The 19598-nt window shown below is 38.9% G+C and overlaps 1 protein-coding gene across 2 annotated transcripts in view; it reads right to left on the bottom strand.

Moving 5' to 3' along the window:
- LOC121380361 (small conductance calcium-activated potassium channel protein 2-like) overlaps positions 1 to 19598 on the bottom strand; it is a 165472-nt gene that overhangs the window by 37332 nt on the left and 108542 nt on the right. For both annotated transcript variants that reach the window (XM_041509145.1, XM_041509153.1), the window contains exon 4: positions 4413 to 4548. In XM_041509145.1, the coding sequence (XP_041365079.1) occupies positions 4413 to 4548 (136 nt within the window). The remainder of the gene's footprint in view (positions 1 to 4412; positions 4549 to 19598) is intronic.

Below are 19598 nucleotides of genomic sequence, written 5' to 3'. Positions count from 1 at the left end.
TTAATAAATCAATGTGCTCTAGTGGTGTCGTTAAACAAAACAAACTTAACCTCTCCGCAAAGACGATGTTAATCGTTAGAGGGATACAGATGATGCTTCGAACAATCTAGGTATCACTGCTTTGTGGAACGTTTGTAAAAAGTGTACACGTTTCGGTCGTAAAACTCCTCATCAAAGGGATGCTTGCGCAAGGCGTTTGGACTGGTATGCATATTCAACGATATAAAATGCACATTATTGCTTAATATCAACAAGTATAATCTTATAGTTAATTAATAAAGTGGTTAAATGTGACGACTTTTATATATAACGGGCGTAGCCATTTTGTACCATCCCAGTGAATACGCCCTCTGGCGAGCTGGTGGTTACGTCCTACTTGACGTGTCACGTCAGGAATTAGTCTTAGAACTGAAGAAACAAAACGTATCTGGTTTTTGCGGATGCATCGCAATGTTCTGCAATAATATCCATCCCAGTAAGCCAGCAATAAGTATATAGTATTTTTCAATACAAAATAAACCACCATTGTCAAAGTGTCAAAATAACTGTATTATGTTTTGTCCATACATTAACCCACGTACTGAAATGATAATCAGAGTGTTTCCTTAGTTAATTGGTATTTTCTTTCCGTGGCCTGTACCTGTGGTTCCTGATTGGCCGGTGAATATTTGGACGGTTAACCGTCAAGATGTCTAGACACAATAAATATGTGCCTGTTTTATTAAGATCACAGGATATTATGGGATAACCGGCCATCCCTAAAATGGTAATGGGCATTATCAGCCGTCCTACTTTATTACTGTAAACAATTCTGTATAACCCTTGATCAAGTAGCCTTTCCCATCTAAAATCACAAAACTGACCAATTACGTAGTCCCAAAGAAAAAAAAAGAAAGATCATTTGGGTATCGTGATTGGTCGTGTTTGCTACAACATACCATACCATACCATACCAATAGGCCTAATAATATGCATTTTGCCTTTGGATTTGTTTAGTAGAGAAAAATACTATAACCCCATTTCGTTCTATTAATGCAAACTGAAATATATTTAGTTAAATAGTTTATTATATTATCTAGTCATTTATGTTGTTTTACAAGTCAGGAGTTGGTCAGAGCTGATGTCATTTCGCCCCAAGCTACAATTCCGGACGCACCGAAAAAAACACACGAAAATGGCTGCCCTCAGTTAGCAGGAATAATTACGTTTTTCATTAACTCTTATATTACGCGTTTTTCATTTCTTAAAGTGTCAGTATGTGTTGGTGGCCCGGGTATGCATCTTTCCAACACACAAGGCTCATGTTTACTCAATGATAGCTATATGACATGACCTGCTATCTTGTGGAACGCAGCCACGGACAATCACACACTATCTGTGCATAATTTCATAACCGCGGTCTCATAAGATACATAAAGAGATACAATTTGTATAAAAAGTCATTTCTAGCACAACGCCGGTGCGGCCGGTATTGGCAAGTAATAACCCTAGAGCCTCTGGTTATATTTTGCCAGGAAATTATTTCACGTACAAAACATAATAGATGAAGACTTGGAAAAAATTACACTGTATAATGTCAGACTTGGGAATGACTACAGTCTCTCGCGTGTATTGTCGAACAATTTGTTGGAGGAAAAAAAACCATGCGACACCTTGGAGCATAGACATTTAATGGACAATAGTAAAAACCTTCAGAGCGTGAGCTGCGATGATTAACACCAGTGTTCATAACCTGTAATTACTTTTGAAATCCCTAGACTTTTTTTTATCGACTTTTAACGGTCAAACGCACTTACAAGCAGCAGCACCATGTATGTGTGTAATGACTATATTATAATAGAATATGCAACGAAAACATACACTTCCTATACACTTCTACTTTTTCATTTTCAGTTTTGTCAGTAGTAGATAATTCATTAATTTTTTTATTTTAGGACCATTAACAATTTAATATAAATTCTAAATTTCTAAAATATATCTCTATTAGATTGTGAAGAATGCCCAAGAGATTCAAAATACCATTTCAGAATTATCCGATTAAAACTCTTGGACAAGATAGACTTACAAATTGTGAATTTAAATATTAATTAATTTTTTTTAATTAAAAACAAAATCGGCAATCGGAAAATATCTCTATTAATTTGTAGAGGATGCTGCAGAGGATCGTTGTACCAAGTTTCAAAACAATTCAATCTACGCTGTAGGAGAAGATTAACATCGAAGGAAAAGTTAACGGATGTACGGACGGACGGACGGACGGACGGATACTAGACAAATGGGTTTCACAAAAGCTCATCTCATAGCGGAGCTAAAACAAAAAAGAAAAAACCCGTCTCCATCTGGCTGATCTAGCACACACTTATCGTAAAGGCGAGTGTGTACAGATCTCATCCGTTAAAGAGATCCCTTTTTGAGGAAACAGCAGTAAAGTTGGTAATAATAAGGTTATGCTTTTAAACTTGCCATGCTTCAACAATAAAACTGAGTTCTTAGATGCGAAGCCTGGGTTGACATCCTCTCTAGTACACCATGATATAAATAACAGTTATAACAAGTAGAACTAAAATTATAAATGTGGCTCTAGGACTCGAACTTACTGTACCGAGTCTCATACACTGCTATTGTTAAACGACCGGCGTGAAAGGCTATTTGAAGCAAGACGTTAAGTTTCAGTCAGAAACACCATACACTGTCGTACCAGGACCAAAGACATAGGGTCAATTTGATGTAAGTGTATGCAGAAGTAACGTTAAAGTTTAATTCGTTTAACAACACCACAAGAGCACACTGATTAGTTAGTCCTCGGTTACTAGATATCAAACATTTTGCCATTAGAAGCAAGGGATCTTTTATATGCAGTTTACACAGTCATGACAGCACATACCATGGCCCTTTGATACACCAGTCGTTTGGCGCTGGATGGGACTGAATAAAACCAATGGTCGTATGATCCAAGCCCCCCCCCCCCCCCCCCCCCCCCCCCAGGTGACAGCTCAAGCGAATGAGCTAAATCCAGCCCCATATAGAAGGATGTTTGCTCGTATCTCTCTCAGAGCCTTCTCGTAATTATTGCTACAACACTGTGAAAAAGTGCTACTCTGAAGTCTCGTCCTTACTGCCACGTCATTTATACTGTCACCCTGTCTCCGTTCGCACATCCCGCCGAACCTAATCTTACCCTGTTTACAGACGATCTTTCTTTTGTATAGATGCTTTTTTCGTTTGTACAGATGGTTTTTCTTTTGTACGGATGGCCTTTCTTTTGTACAAGTGGTCTTTTTTTTTTTTTTTACAGATGGTCTTTCTTTTGTACAGATGGTCTTTCTTTTGTACAGATGTTCTTTTTTTGTACTTATGGTCTTTATTTTGTACAGGTGGTCTTAAGTTTGTACAGGTGGCCTTTCTTTTCGACATATGGTCTTTCGTTTGTACAGATGGTCTTTTTGTTGTTGTCCCCTGCGTGTGCTGTAACCTCACCGTGGTGCAGGGGTGTAACATTCTCTTTGAGAATGGCCAATACAGCACAAAATTGAAGTTTTTAGTAAAATTCAGTATCCGTAAAATTCTGTGATATTTGTGTTTTTGCACAGTTCTTTACACTGTTTTTGAATTTTTATATTGATGTTGATCATCACTTTATTTATTTGCATTACCATAGTTTGACACCCAATAGCCGATGTATTTTTCGTGCTGGGGTGTCGTTAAACATTCATTCATTCATTCATTTTGTTGTTGTATAAAACTGACAGCGGTTTAACAAAATGAAATCCACGGTAAGAGTTGGTTTAAGATTCGGATTCGTTTAATTAGCTGCTTAGAATTTACTCAAAACAAAATTAAGGGCCAGTAGACGTTTTGGTGTGTATTTTATTTATTACATCATCACAGCTGATTTCTAAACGTTTCTTAAGTAAAAGCTTTACCATTATTGCACTCAAAAATCCAGCACGCCAGAGGGTGGGAGGTTGGGGGAGGGTGTTTTGTTATTGGTGTTGATATTGTTGTTCTTGGTGGTGTTTTTTATGTTGTTTTTATGTTTGTTTGTTTGCGGGGTTTTTTTTCTTGTGGTGATGTGGATTTTAAAAAGTATTTTTACTATAAATAAAGAAAAAATGCTGAAATAAATGCAAAACGACTTCTGGTAACGAGTGTTAGTTCAAATTGAATATATAAACAGTGTATAGTTCAAGTCACGACACTCGTGCCATCTACCCTCAGCATATCAGTCACCTGTGATGTGACCAACACCCATTAGCCGATGTCGTTAAACATCCATTCTGTTCTATTCTATTCTATACTATTCTATTCTATTCTGTTCTGTTCTGTTCTGTTCTATTCTGTTCTATGATGTGACCAAGCACCTTGTCTAAGACGTCAACAATTGTAACACACATAATATGACGCATACTCACCATGACGCCCGTTGCTATGGCTATGCCCCTGCCACAGTACGTATTTGGAACTATATCGCCGTAGCCGATAGATAGGAAAGTTATGGCTATGACCCACATGGAATTTAAAATGTTGGCATGGATATCATCGTGATAACTGCAAGAAACAAAAACATACAGATAAGAACTATTAATAATCAACTACATATAACTGCAGTTAGCATTGAGAATCGGTTGCAATTTCATCATCATCAGTTATAATCGGTCTGCAGCAACTGTTCAAATTTTGATTACACAATCGATTAGAATTATACTCTTCAAAAAAAGTAGGGGAACTCTAATAAGAATTTACAATTGCCAAAATTGTATGGTATATTAGCTGTGGGAAATGGTTATATGATAATAGTGAATTAATTGGGCAAACATTACAACCGGTAGTTCAGTATTAAAGTAGGCTTTATAACCACCAAAGATCTTGAAGAACGATTGGGGTCAGAAGTGAAATTTGAAAATTGTCCCCTACCATCCAGTTGCAGTTATCATAACATCTATGTATTAATATTAACGTATATCGTAGCTATAATTGGTTGTAGTTGTGATCAGTGTTATTGGTAGTGTAAAATGTTAAGTGTAAGTTAAATGATTTAGATGATGTTTTATGAGATGGGTACAAACTCGACTCATTTGTGGCAAAACGATCTAGTGTTTCCGATCTCGACATGGGAAAAAAGAAACATTGAGTTAATGATTAGTTGATCCCCTAACCTAGATTATGGGGAGCCATTTAAGATATTACCACAATGATACCATAAATAGTATACCATATACATTCACAGGGGGAGCTAAACAATACTCTCGTTGAACTAGTATTAGGAGAGTGATGGGGAGCGAGAGTGATAGCTCGCCTGAAGCGAGAGAGGTCTAGTGTATGAGTAATGTCATTTATAAAACACGACGCTTCATGGAATGATGTTTGTATCTTTTTACGACCTTCAAACACACAAAATAATTGGGAGGGAACTTTCACGTATTATGCAATCGGCGATTATCGCTTGGTTAAGTTCCTCACGGATTTACATGCAATATGTCCGAATTGTCGGTAACCAATCTTTATTTATATTTTTTCCTCAAAAAAGAGATTTATTAATTGTTATGGAACTACTTACAACTACGCTATGTTTTCTTTGTGAAACGTTTATAAACCTCACGTGTTCTACCCGAAACACTGATCGTAACTACAGTCAACTATTGCTACGATCCTGTGGTGGTCAGCTCATGTGTATAGATTTTGTTAATCTAGTACACATACTTGTACACTGTAGTTTCTGATTTATTAACAGAACATAAAACTAAATACAAAACTCTGAAGCCGAAGTAAGCTGCAGTTAATATTGAAAAAAACCCCGCTGTAAAGTTCGTTTATGGCTAGAACCTCCCTCTGTCTGTCTCTCTCTCTCTCTCTCTCTCTCTCTCTCTCTCTCTCTCTCTCTCTCTCTCTCTCTCTCTCTCTCTCTCACACACACACACACACACACACACACACTAAAAAAACACAGACAAAAATAACAGACAATATTACATTTTATCTCATAAAATTCAGATTCGTGTAATTCCGATAAGGCACCATTGTTTTGTAAGACCAGACAGCGCGAACATATAATGCACGTATGCATAGGCTGCTTTACCAAAAAAAAGAAAGAAAGAAAAAAAAACATGAATCGAAAATAAATAATTTGTGTTAGTGCAGTAGTATAATAAACGCAAGAACACTTCATAAAAAAAACCCTCTCCGTCGTTATGGCTACAGTTGAAGACTGGCATTTACCCAATAGCATATGTTGGTGCGAGATGCCTCATCACAGTAAACATCATCAATCCCACAGTGGATACTTAAGCTTTCGATTGGACGATTCGGTAATATGTTCCTGTTGAAGAGTCCAGGCTAGTGCCAGCAGCAGCCTTTGATTGTGTCAGAGTGAGAGAATCGTGGGAAAGAAAGGAATATTAGATTTGTTTATCGACACCTCAGTACAATTGAATTTCATCCATTTGGTGCCTAACATGGTTATTTTGATAGCCGATGATTCAATAGCAGATGATTAATAAATCAATGTGCTCTAGAGGTGTCGAACACAAAATAAATTTTAACTTTAACTCTTTGAGTAAAATAATCATTGGAAAGAAAGGAATATTAAATGTGTTTGTCGACACCAAAAGCACAACTGCATTGTATGTATCTATTAAAATGTTGGTGTCTAACCTGGTTATTTTGATACCTGGCTTATATCGTGAGAGACGTAGCAGCAATGTTTTGTACATGTATTTCCTCACTGAATGGATCATAAATTGTACTACTTTTGATATACCAGTCGTGGAACGGAATAAAACAAAATCAAACTATCCACCTATAGCAATCGATCCCACAACCGTTCCCACTTCAGACTAGCGCTCTACCACAGAACTACACTCCGGGCCAGGATACTCGTTGGAGATTACCGGCCTCGGTGGCGTAGTGGTTAGGCCATTGGTCAACAGGCTGGTAGGTACTGGGTTCGGATCCCAGTCGAGGCATGGGATTTTTAATCCAGATACCGACTCCAAACCCTGAGTGAGTGCTCTGCAAGGCTCAATGGGTAGGTGTAAACCACTTGCACCGACCAGTGATCCATAACTGGTTCAACAAAGGCCATGGTTTGTGCTATCCTGCCTTTGGGAAGCGCAAATAAAAGATCCCTTGCTGCTAATCGGAAAGAGTAGCCCATGAAGTGGCGACAGCCGGTTTCCTCTCAAAATCTGTGTGGTCCTTAACCATATGTCTGACGCCATATAACCGTAAATAAAATGTGTTGAGTGCGTCGTTAAATAAAAAACATTCGTTCTTTCTTTCGTTGGAGATTAAAATGAGTTTTGTTTAACGACGCAACTAAAGCACACTGATTTAGTAATCATCGGTTACTGGATGTCAAACATAGTGAGTTTTGACCGTTCAATAGCGAAGTGAAAAGCTGGATTCATACTTCATTGCCGACTTTTGTCGGCGTGTAGTTGACTTGCTCAGTCCTGCTTCTGTTCAGACCTAATCCTCATATTTCAGTCAATTCAGTGTGGGTTTAACATATAAAATTGTGGTGCGTGTTCAACCTAATAAACAAATAAATTTCAGTTTCGCATGAGGTCGCCAATCAAAGTAGGAATTTACTTTAAGGCAGTTCTTTCACTAACAACTAATTATTAATCACCGCCCTGTACAGACATACCAATTAGATGCACCCAGGACAGCGTGTATTAACCTTAATTCAACACAGGCATTGAAATCGAGTTAAAATGTGCAGCCAAACATTGATGTCTACAGCTCTTAAATGAACACAGACAGGTCGCCGATAACTCCTGAATCTGTTTGTCAATGGGACTGTTCGATTTTTGTCCGTGTTTTCGACAACACTCTTCAATGATAGACAGTTTAAGATTGTTTATGGAGGCTGAGGAGCATTTAGTTTCTGGGCGATCTTCCGAATAGAGTTGTTCAATTAATCGGCAGTCACGAGCCCAAGGAAATTAGGATTTTCTTTCAATCACGTGAAAGCAGTTTGTCCGCGAGATGGTATTTTGACTCGGCAGGACAACTTATCTTCACCTTTGTGTCATCAGCGAGGTTTTAGCCAAAGAAAGTCATTTGCATTTTGATTATGGCTGGATACCACATTCTAAGGGTATTTGTGATCGCTAGTTTTGCCAGACGAAAGACCGTCAATGACTTACGATGTACGAACCACAAAGAGCCAAAAGTCCCGATTAAGCAGCTAAGTACTAGGCACGTACAATAAGATGACATGTCCGAACTCTAAGCTATGGATAAGAGCTTCTTCAGTTGAAGACCGCAAGAGGATTTGGGGGATGCATCTCGATAGAGATTAACCCATGCTTAGCACTGGATCTTTAGACGGGGCGTGGTGGCTTCCCCCCAAAACAAAAATCCGACCGCCGTGTAGATAGCCAGCCCTCATTAGCCGAGGCTCTGTAAACGGCCACCGAGATTTTTATTTTTAGCCACTTCTGTAAGTGACAAATATAGCGGCGTCCATTTATAGTTGTATTTATGGAATTTATCTCTACACGCAATACGATGTGTATAAAGTAGTTGGCCGAATTTGAGCGCAAAATTTTCCATGCGTAGTGCGGCATCGGGTAAGTGCAAAGAAGACTGTCGATAGTGCAGATCAAATGAGGAGAAGCTATCAGAACGATCGGAAACGTAAAACGTCCTTGCTGAGATTCAAGTACGCTCTCTTCGGTATGCACATCATCTGGGCTATCTGTTCATAACAAGAGTTAATGGTTAGTTGGTAGTTGAAAATTATGAAGGGAATGGATGTGAGGGTAGCTCATTGGGAGTGGGTTGGGGGAAAAACGCGTAAAAACCACTGATCTGGTTGTTCTAAAATCTAGCTGAGGTGCAATCGTGCTGTGCCTTAGGCGAAGGTGCAAAGGGGTGGGTTTTGAGGTCGAACCTCCACCGCTCCTGGTTCAAACCAATTTTTAAATGTATTTTCTGGGGGAACAGTCTAGACCCGTCCCCAGTCACGCACATCTTTCCGCAGATGCGCCTATGACGTTACATCTCACTGACCCACTGAATCTTCCTCTCTCTGTCTCTCCTCCCTCTCTCTCTCTCCCCTCTAACCATCTCTTCCTCTCCTCTCCCTCTATCCCCATCTCATTTACCCATCTATCCCCATCTCCTTTACCCATCTATCCCTCTCCTCTCTATCTGTCTGTCTCTGTCTCTCTCTCTGTCTGTCTGTCTCTCTCTCTCTCTCTCTCTCTCTCTCTCTCTCTCTCTCTCTCTCTCTGCCCATCTCTTCCTCTCCTCTCCCTCTATCCCCATCTCTTTTACCCATATATCCCTCTTCTTTCTGTCTTTCAGTCTGTCTGTCTGTCTCTGTCTCTGTCTCTCTCTCTCTCTCTCTCTCTCTCTCTCTGCCCATCTCTTCCTCTCCTCTCCCTCTATCCCCATCTCTTTTACCCATATATCCCTCTTCTTTCTGTCTTTCAGTCTGTCTGTCTCTCTCTCTCTCTCTCTCTCTCTCTCTCTCTCTCTCTCTCTCTCTCTCTCTCTCTCTCTCTCTCTCTCTCTCTCTCTCTCTCTCTCTCTCTGCATTCTACACTCAGGCTAGCATAATAGACACTGTATTACAATTTACTTCCCTGCCACCTCTAACTAGAGCCAATGTAGTTTCCATTAAAAAGATAGCCATCTGCAAGACCGTTCTGCACGTTATCCGACTGGCCTAGCCTACTCGTCTTGTGGGGAGGGCAAACTGCAGTAAATTGCTTGTTCACTCAGCCAGTCCCTACTCGTGATTGGATCTCTGTCTGAGTTATTTATCCTGCTGAGGTCCCAGTCCACCTCACCCCAGCCCAACCTTGTTAACGAAAGGTCAGCATGCATCTATGTGTGTAGAGGCTATTAATGGTCAGTTCTTCATATTAATACTGTCCGTTTTCGGCTCTGTTATCTAAGTAGCCCAGTGGTGAAGCGCTCGCCTGATGCGCGGTCGGTCTGGAATCGATCCCTGACTGTGAGCCCATTGGGTCGTAAGATCGAATATTTTCGACGAACCCTTTTTTTTTCCTTCCCCCCCCCCCCCCCCCCGTCTCAGCCAGTGCCTCACGACTTGCATATGAAATAACGTGATTAGTGGCGGATCCAGAAAATCCATTATGGGGGGGGGAGGGGCAATGACATGAGGCGGAATGCCAATGGAACTTTGGGAGAAGTTTGGAGGGGATCGTACAAAACTGAAAATTAATATATAGTAAAATTATAACTGTCGCAAAATTTAGGGGGGGGTTGCGGACCCCTTGGGCCCCCTAGATCCGCCTTTGGTGATATGTGTTGTTGGTCTATGGAAAACTGCATATAAAAGATCTCGTTAAATAAAATATGTAGGGGGTCTTGTATGAAAATTGCTTGTCAGAATTAAAAAATGTTTGACATCCAATAGCCAATGATTAATTAATCACTGTGCTCCAGTGGTGTCGTTAAACAAACATTTAACCCAATTCCAGCTATTTATTTTAATTATCTCCAGATCGGTGATAATGTCAGTGTTTGGGAGTATTGAATTACGGCCTTATAACATGGTTGAATTACATCAAATATTATTTCAAAATATATTAAATAAAACTGGAGTTGTGTATTTTCAACCTTCTAAACCAAACGTCATAAATACCATGGTTTAAACCCAATAGCCGAAGACAAACCAACGTGCTGGAATGTAATACTATCATTCTCATTTCACTACAGTTGTTTTGTAAATTTCTTTGTAGTTCCAAAATCGGATACGTTACAAATGTTAAAAAATACCTTGCGGCAGTTCTCGTTATTGATATGTCCTCATGCAATATATTGTGATGGTGTGTCAGAGTTTTTTGTTTTTGTTTTTAAAAACACAGGCTACTGGTAAACGAGGATCGTCCAAAAATAATAAAACCCTTTGAAGCTGGGACGATGATATGTTGCCCTGAGCTAGCCACTGGGAAAAGGACGTTCCAGGCAACACGGGCATTTAATCACGATAATAGAAAGACGTGTAATGAATTCCTGTCACGTCAATAATGGATTGTCCCCTCGGAGACGTCCTTCGTGGAAGTCCGATAAGGTCTATTGTTTGGAATAACATACAAAAACATATTGTGGGGATAGCACCAGCTTAGTTCTGGTGTTTGGTTTTAATAACACAATGTCACGGTGTGTTTTTCTGGCCCCCGTGGTCTTCTAGATTATGAAGCGCCTCCCTCTGTCACCAGCCCGGAAACGTTTCCTGAGAGTGCGCAATGAATCATAAAGCAGATATCCAGTGGGGAATTGTGGGGAAATGTCTATTACGCATGCGCCAGACGAACACCGAACAACCGTAAACAGGGAAAAGTTGAGCCAGCTGTTTGTCGCTGAAATAGTTTGTATTCTAGTAGTATAAATGCTAAAAAAAAAATTCTTCTAAAAAATAAATATTACAGCAACCAGGCAGGTGTCAGGACTGATGGCTGCCAAACGACTGGTGACAATATAGCCCAATGCGTATACTGAATGCCTCTAAACGCAGACGTAAAGAAAGCCGCAGATGCAACCAAATGCAATCTTAGCTTAATTTAACCTTTTTATGTCAAAATTATCAAATATCTGGCATGCAACAGCCGACAATTAATAAATCAATGTGCTCTAGTGCTGTTGTTAAACAAATTAGTTTTTTCAACAATATCATTGTAATCAATGTTACACCGTGTTTCAGTCTTACTTTCGAGACGAGCAAAGATATGAGTTTAATTGCAGGAGTTTCGGGGAGGAGTGGAGTGGGACTGGTGTGTGCGTGTGTGTGTGTGTGTGTGTGTGTGTGTGTGTGTGTGTGTGTGTATGTGTGTGTGTGTGTGTGTGTGTGTGTGTGTGTGTGTGGAGATGAGGAACACACGGCATCAATTCTTTATTATTAATCACAAAACCTGGACGTCGCGACAATAAACTGAATTCACACCAAAGCCTGGAAGTCACTCGATTAATTGTCAAGGGAGCACAGTATTTGTCAACAAACTGAAACGTAGTTCGTAGTTCAGTAATCGATCTCGATCAATATTTCCTTCAAGTTCTCATCACATTAAATTGATGAATAGAAGCACTGTTAGAGAAACAAATTAAAAGCCGCAGTGATTAACAACGAAAGCAAATCGTAAGCGTATGCTACGCTCATACTCAAACTGGCCTCGGTGGCGTCGTGGTTAGACCATCGGTCAACATGCTGGTAAGTACTGGGTTCGGATCCCAGTCGAGGCATGGTTTTTTTAATCCAGATACCAACTCCAAAACCTGAGTGAGTGCTCCGCAAGGCTCAATGGGTAGGTGTAAACCACTTGCATCGACCAGTGATCCATAAGTGGTTCAACAAAGGCCATGGTTTGTGCTATCCTGCCTGCGGGAAGCGCAACTAAAAGATCCCTTGCTGCTAATCGGAAAGAGTAGCCCATGAAGTGGCAACAGCAGGTTTCCTCTCAAAATCTATGTGGTCCTTAACCATATGTCTGACGCCATATGACCGTAAATAAAATGTGCTGAATGCGTCGTTAAATAAAACATTTCTTTCTTTCTTTCTCATACGCAAATACAAGCACACACTCACAATGCATGCATGCACGGATGTGTGTATTGGTTCTTATACATACATACATGTATTAATATCTATTTATTGCATGTATTCTTAGATATATTATTAGTTCTATATTGTATGCATGTCGGGTTTGATTAGTACACACACAGATATTAACGAACTGGCACAGATAATAAAATCCTAATGGCCGTCACAGATTGTTTGGCATGCACTTGCTATGACTCGAAACTATAGTACTTTCGCATGTATATGCGTATATATCTATGTGCCTGTTGTGTGTCCGTATTATGTGTATGTATGCATATATATGTGCACTGATATGTGTGCGTATGTATTCGTATGTTGTGTTTATGTATGTGTATATATACATGTGTGTATAGTACTATACGTTTGTATATTATATGTATTCATTATGATATTTCTTTATTCCAGTCAGTGTACCACGAATGGTATATTAAATGACGTGGCGTGTGCTTCCCTGTCTGTAGGATGTTGTCTATAAAATATCCCTTGCTACTAATGGAAAAATGTAGCGAGTTTTTTCTCAAAGACTCTATGTCAAATTTACCAAATGTTTCACACCGAGATGATTAGTAAAGCAATGTGCTCTAGTGGTGTCGTTAAAAAAACCCTAAACCTATAGCACTTTCGCATGTATGTGTGTATGTATGTACATATGAAAATATTCCACCACGCTTCCCCGTGACTTATCAGTTTAGTTTCCTGGAACATATTTTCGTTCACCATTACAAAGAATAGTTTCGTTCATCATTACAAAGGGTTTGGCAACGGCTCCAAGGTAAGGCACGGCTCTGCTGTTTGTCAGAGCTTCCCGAGGGCGCGTAAGTTTCACTGTAGTCAAAGCATATGGTCTTTGTTTGCTAATATGTGACAAGCAGATATTGGGCTGTATTAGCGAGCGGGAATTGGAAATGGATTTCACTGGTATTCAATAAAGATTTTTATGGTGATGGTTTTCGTTTTCAAAGGACTAAATACGTTCACAGGGTTTGCCGTGGCTTCTGGCGAAAACGCACGACATGCCCTGGAACCTTTGGTGCCGGGATTGTGTTTGCAAACCAATAAACCAAGCTTAGGCGATGGCAGTGTACACCGGGAAGTCAAACATGCATGCTGTTCCACTGTTTACTCAGTCCGAGTAGAGAGCATACTAAAGGAATGGGAGAAGAAAGATTCGGTGATTCAACAGGGCGATATATATTTTTGGAGGACAAGCACACAAGCAAATAATCTCAGCTATATTCAAAAAAAGAAGAAGTGAAGTCTTCTCACTCAAGTGTTTGTATAATTGGTGCACAGAATTAGATTTTGTTTTTTTAATAACATGCTACTATCACTTACAAACAGCAAAAAATCCCCTAAAACCCCTTCATAAATATGACTCTCACTCTAGTGCTTGTATTCTTGGAGCACTAAATTAGATTTAGGGTTATTTAATAACATGCGACCACCATCACTTACACACTGAAAAAAGGGAGAAAATCCAGTGCAAAGAGCAGGTCTTAAATTTAATTGCAGTTATATTGCAGCTGTGCCGAGAGCGATTGGTAGATGAATTAAGTAGATTTTTTTTCTTTTCGCTGAAGATCCTTATGGTTTATTTTTTATGCAGATACAAGGAGAATAAAACCCACCTCCTGTTACCGAAACGCCTCCGTTATTTTTGAGTAAAAGCGTATTACCATTAATATAGCAAATAAACCTAATACGGCGACCCCTTTCTGAGTTTCGTGTCCTTAAAGGCACACTGTCACGGATTTAAGGACCTTCTTTCTTTAAAAATGGATAATAAATAAAAATTACATTAATAGTTGGTAACCAAATCTAGCTATCGCATCACCGTAACTGAATCACGATGGAGTGAAATCCATGTCAACCCTCTCGGCAATTTTAGTTTTTGAATCATGGACCATTGCCATAATTCAATTATTTTTTTACAAAATGTCGTTAATAAATGGAGTATGGTGGTTATGAAGATGGTTGAATAAAGTACATTTAGCGACAAATCAAATTATTTTTGTTCAGGTAATACTTTGTTAGACCATTAAATAGGTCAGTGGTCTGTGACAATATTAAAGTCGCGGTTATTCCTGGAGAAATGTCATCTCGGCCTTTCCGTGTCTCGGTAAATGTCAGATTTATTAACACCATAACGGACAATTCAGACATCAGATTTGTAAACAGAGAGTTAAATTTAAAGTGACAGACCCCAGTTTTTAAACTATAGGTCGTGTTTTTCACTATTAGAACCGTTTTGGGTCACTAAAATAAGATATTAATTGGATTTTATGATTTAGATTGTCCAGTCCGAAGTGTTTCTGGTGGTCCCGTTTTTTCTAATGACACAAAATATATTTTTAATATTAATAAAAAAAAAACCCCGCATGTACCGCTGAGAAATAACGGTTATGGAGATGAACTCTAGTCTATTTTTTTAAAGGGTATGTCCCAGTTTCCACATCACAGACTCTTGTTTCCCTTCTATTGTAACATTACCTCGAATTGTGACAGGTTTGTAGATTAAAACCAAACTTAGTGTTCATATCCACGGGTTGAAACTAGGGTCTGCGACTTTAAATGGAAGAATTCAGATCCTAGATGTGTGAACACTAAAAAGGACAATTCAGATCCCAGATGAGGGAACACTAAAAAGGACAATTGTCCAAATATCTCTCCTAACTGTATATCTATTAGATCTCTCTGTAACAGGCAGTTATACCCGCGTGGCTCGTCTCTAGGTATGAACAGAGATAAGATCTTATATAAAGTATATATAATATAGCACGTTTAGTTCACTAGAAAACACAACAAAACACAATACACTTTGGAATCTGTATTAACCTACGCTGACAAATGTACTGCCGCAGTAATTAATTAACAACAACAAATAATAACAACCCAGAACTGATCACTTAATTAGTTAATCTCTAGGTGTCTAGTTTACACAATCTGCTAATCACTTCACCGTGACACAACACCCACACGTGTGATAATTGAGAAACGCTTCCAGGGGAACTTAATTAATAAAGGAATTACAACTCTATTCCTAACAGGTTAATTTTTAATTAACCTTAACTACTCATTCAGTAACGTGTGATAATTGAGAAACGCTGCCAGGGGAACTTAATTAATAAAGGAATTACAACTCTATTCCTAACTGGTTAATTTTTAATTAACCCTTAACTACCCATTCAGTAACCTTGTAACACAGAATTAATACTGGTGCCTATCATAATAAAGACAATAACCTACAGTTTACCTAGGTCCTCTAGGATGACTGGATAAGCTTTATATATATAGAACAGTGAGCCTACAGTTGACTGCGTCAGATTATCGGCAGCACCGTCTAAATAATATTGGTATAATACAGTATTAAAACATTTAAAGTCACATCAATCACATCAAGGTTATACACAGAGCAGAACAATATATTTACCACGCCCGGACTGAACTTATATATTTCGTTCAGTGGACGACGTCCGTTTCCCCTGCAGCCTTCCTATGTTTCTCCCTGATATCTCTAAAACCCTAGCTATTTATCATAAAGTCCGAATATCGCCTGGGGGTATAAGGCGGTCCTCCCCCTATCAAGTGATATTTCCACAGCGACCAAGCCGGCATATTTTTCTTAGATCGCCAGACTTGATGACGCCTAGTCGCCCAAATATACCCCGATCGTACCGAACTAGCGGAGGTATTACGTAACTACTCGCCACATGGCCTCCGCATCTGCTCTGGGTGTGTATTAGAAAGAGCTCGACGACTGTCGCGCAGAGGTATTACGTAACAAAGTGCCCACCTGGACTTAAGTGCATATTGGAACTGCACACGGCCCTCTAAAACAATTAATATTGCCACAGGCGAAAACAAAATTAAGAGCATGTTCCGTCACAGCCAGTATTATATTAAGGTGGTCAGTATTACTAGTATTACACGGCTTTATTGGACATATATGTACTACAGTTATTTAATATTCTCAACATAGTAAGCAATCCAATTTTTTTTTTTTTTAAATTGGAAACCGTTAACAGAATGACAATATTTTACACAAAACCAAAGTAAGTTACCAGCCAGTCTTTTGCTAAAATATATAATTAGCAAAGTTGTAAAATATATCGGTTTATTTAACACGATAACATCAGAAATTTGGTTTGAGAGTAAAATATACTGGTGCTTGGCATACATCAAAGCTGTATAGAAAAACAGCGCAACACAAAAGATCCTACCAGCCTATTACATGACTATTTTGTTTTGCAGCCGGAACCACCTGTGGCTTTCTCAAGCTAACAAAGGATAATCGAACTGCCTTATTATAACGTGTTTTTTGTTAGCACAAATTACTGGACTTCCCATGATCTTACGTTGTGATGTTATGTTCTAAACATGACGTCTGTAATTCCATCCATTGCTCAGTGAATCATGGGACGTGTTGTCATACACGACTTATTGTAGTACGTTCGCCTGTTGTGCCATAGGTCACACGATCGCTGTCACACGATCGCTGGCACTCGATGAACGTAATGCATTGTTTACCGTTCTACAAAGGCCATATTATATGCAGTCCTATATGTTTTTGTTTTTTTTATACAGGTCTATAACAATTGAAAATTTACGTAAACCATTTATAGGATATGAAAAAAAAAAAAAAAATCATGTAACCCTTTTCGTTTTTGCGTACCCCGCTACGACCATGTAAATGACGTACTAACTACTAGTATAATGCGAGAACGAAAAAAAAGAAGAAGATTACTCAAAATTGGATCGATGCGTGAACGAAACAATCGGTCTTGCAATGTTCTGATCTCTGAATTTAAGTTAATAAAAGTGAACCACAGACGATAGCAATTTTTGAATCAGTTCAAATATGACCAAGCACGTTTTCCTGGATACGAAGATGACAAATGGATATTGTAGAGACCTTATTTAAAAAGCTTTCTTAAGCTCGCTCTCTCTCCCTCCCTCCCTCCCTCCCTCCCTGTCTGTCTGTCTGTCTGTCTGTGTGTCTCTCTCTCTCTCTCTCTCTCTCTCTCTCTCTCTCTCTCTCTCTCTCTCTCTCTCTCTCTTTTTATGACACCCAATAGCCGATGTGTATTTTTGTGCTAGGGTGGAGTTAAACATTCATTCATTCATTCATTCATTCATATGCTGTCTTGGGCAACATCGTATAGTCTTTGTAAGTCTTTTCACATTGAACTTGGCACTGCGACGTCACAAAGATGCGAGAGTTTACTACATTGTGCCCCAAGTTATCTTTTCAACTGTTTAGCCGGATAACACATGCCAAAACCTTTGCTATACCAGCCGTTAAGCTTTACTAAGGGAACGAGCAGTGAACTAGTGGTTCCACTCGTAACAATCGATTCTACAACCCATCACAACTCAGACAGTAGCCCAGTGGTAAAATACTCGGCTGATGCGCGGTCGGTCTAGCATCGATCCCCGTCAGTGGGCAGTATTTCTCGTTCCAGCCAATGCACCACGACTCGTATATCAAATGCCGTGCTATGTGTTAGCCTGTCTGTGAGATTGTTTAACGATATCGCTAGAGCACATTTATTTATTAATCATTGGCTATTGGATGTCAAACATTTGGTCATTTTGACATAGTCTTAAGAGGAAATAACACGGATATTTCATATGCACCATCTCACACACAGTATAGCACATACCATGGCCTTTGATATACCAGTCGTGGTGCACTGGCTGGAACGAGAAATAGCTCTAGCGGCCCACACTGGCATATAAAAAACCATGGTATGTGATATCCCGTATGTGGGAACATAAACACGGAAGATTAGCAGCGGATTTTTTCCTTTCATTGTCAAACCTATGTGCTGTAGTTACCATGTTGAGCACCTAATATCCATTGATTAATGACGTGTCAGAATATATTAATAAAACATTCCGTCCCTTTAATTATCAAGCCTGTATTGAAGATACGGTTTGGAATTAGGCCAGACCAACCTCGCATGTTGCGTTCTTTAGATAAATAAGAGAGAAAAAAAGTTATAAAGTTTGTTTTATTTAACAACACCAATCGAGAGCATTCATTAATTATTGGCTAATGGATGTCAAACTTTTTGTTAAATCTGACATAAAGGGCCGAATTTATAAAGTCTGTTTTTCTCAAACGTCAATAAATGTAGTTACACGCGAGTAAGACAAAAACAGACTTTGTAAATGTAGTTACACGCGAGTAAGACAAAAACAGACTTTGTAAATTCGCCACAAAATATTCAAAAAAAAAGAAGAAGAAAAAAACCGCAATATTTTCCATCAGCATAAAGGAATCTTGTATGCGCCGTAATGCGTTTCCCATAAACAGGACAGCACATACCACATCCTTTGATATAGTAGTCGACTAGATGGGCAAATAAGAAAGACTACAAAACTGATCTCTTGGCTGTGATTAAAACTTGATACTACGTCTGCAAGTGTTCTGAATTTCGCTGAATCAAAAATCAAGATAAAACGAAGATAAAGTTTATTTTGTTTAACGACACAACTAGAGCACATTGATTTATTAAAGGGACATTCCTGAGTTAGCTGCAACTTTTAAGATATTATCGACTAACAGAGACTTTTTAACAATTGTAATTACATATCAAATATATTTTTCTGCATAAAATATTAGTGGCTGTATATTAAAAGTGTTTCTGATCGTTCTAATATTTGTACTAGTTAAATTTCATTTTATTTCCTAAAATATGATTTTTTCGTACGTACGAACTTATTTGAAAACAGAATCCAGTTTGGGCTCCTTACAAATATTAAGACGACCAGAAACACACTGGATATACAGACACTGATATTCTAAACAAGAAAATATATATGTAATATGTAAGTTTAATCGTAGAAATATTTTATTAGTCGGAAACATCTTACAATGGAGCAAACTCAGTAATGTCCCTTTAATCATCGGCTATTGGATGGCAAACATTTGTTTCTTTTGCCATATAGTCTTAGAGAGCAGCAAGGGATCTTTTCTATCCACCATTCCGCAGACAGGATAACACATACAACGGCC

Source organism: Gigantopelta aegis, chromosome 2 (genome assembly GCF_016097555.1).
Source record: "Gigantopelta aegis isolate Gae_Host chromosome 2, Gae_host_genome, whole genome shotgun sequence".
NCBI classification, from domain to species: domain Eukaryota; kingdom Metazoa; phylum Mollusca; class Gastropoda; order Neomphalida; family Peltospiridae; genus Gigantopelta; species Gigantopelta aegis.
The sequence above is the reverse complement of the archived record's forward strand: the minus strand, read 5'-3'. Positions and strand labels throughout refer to the sequence as shown.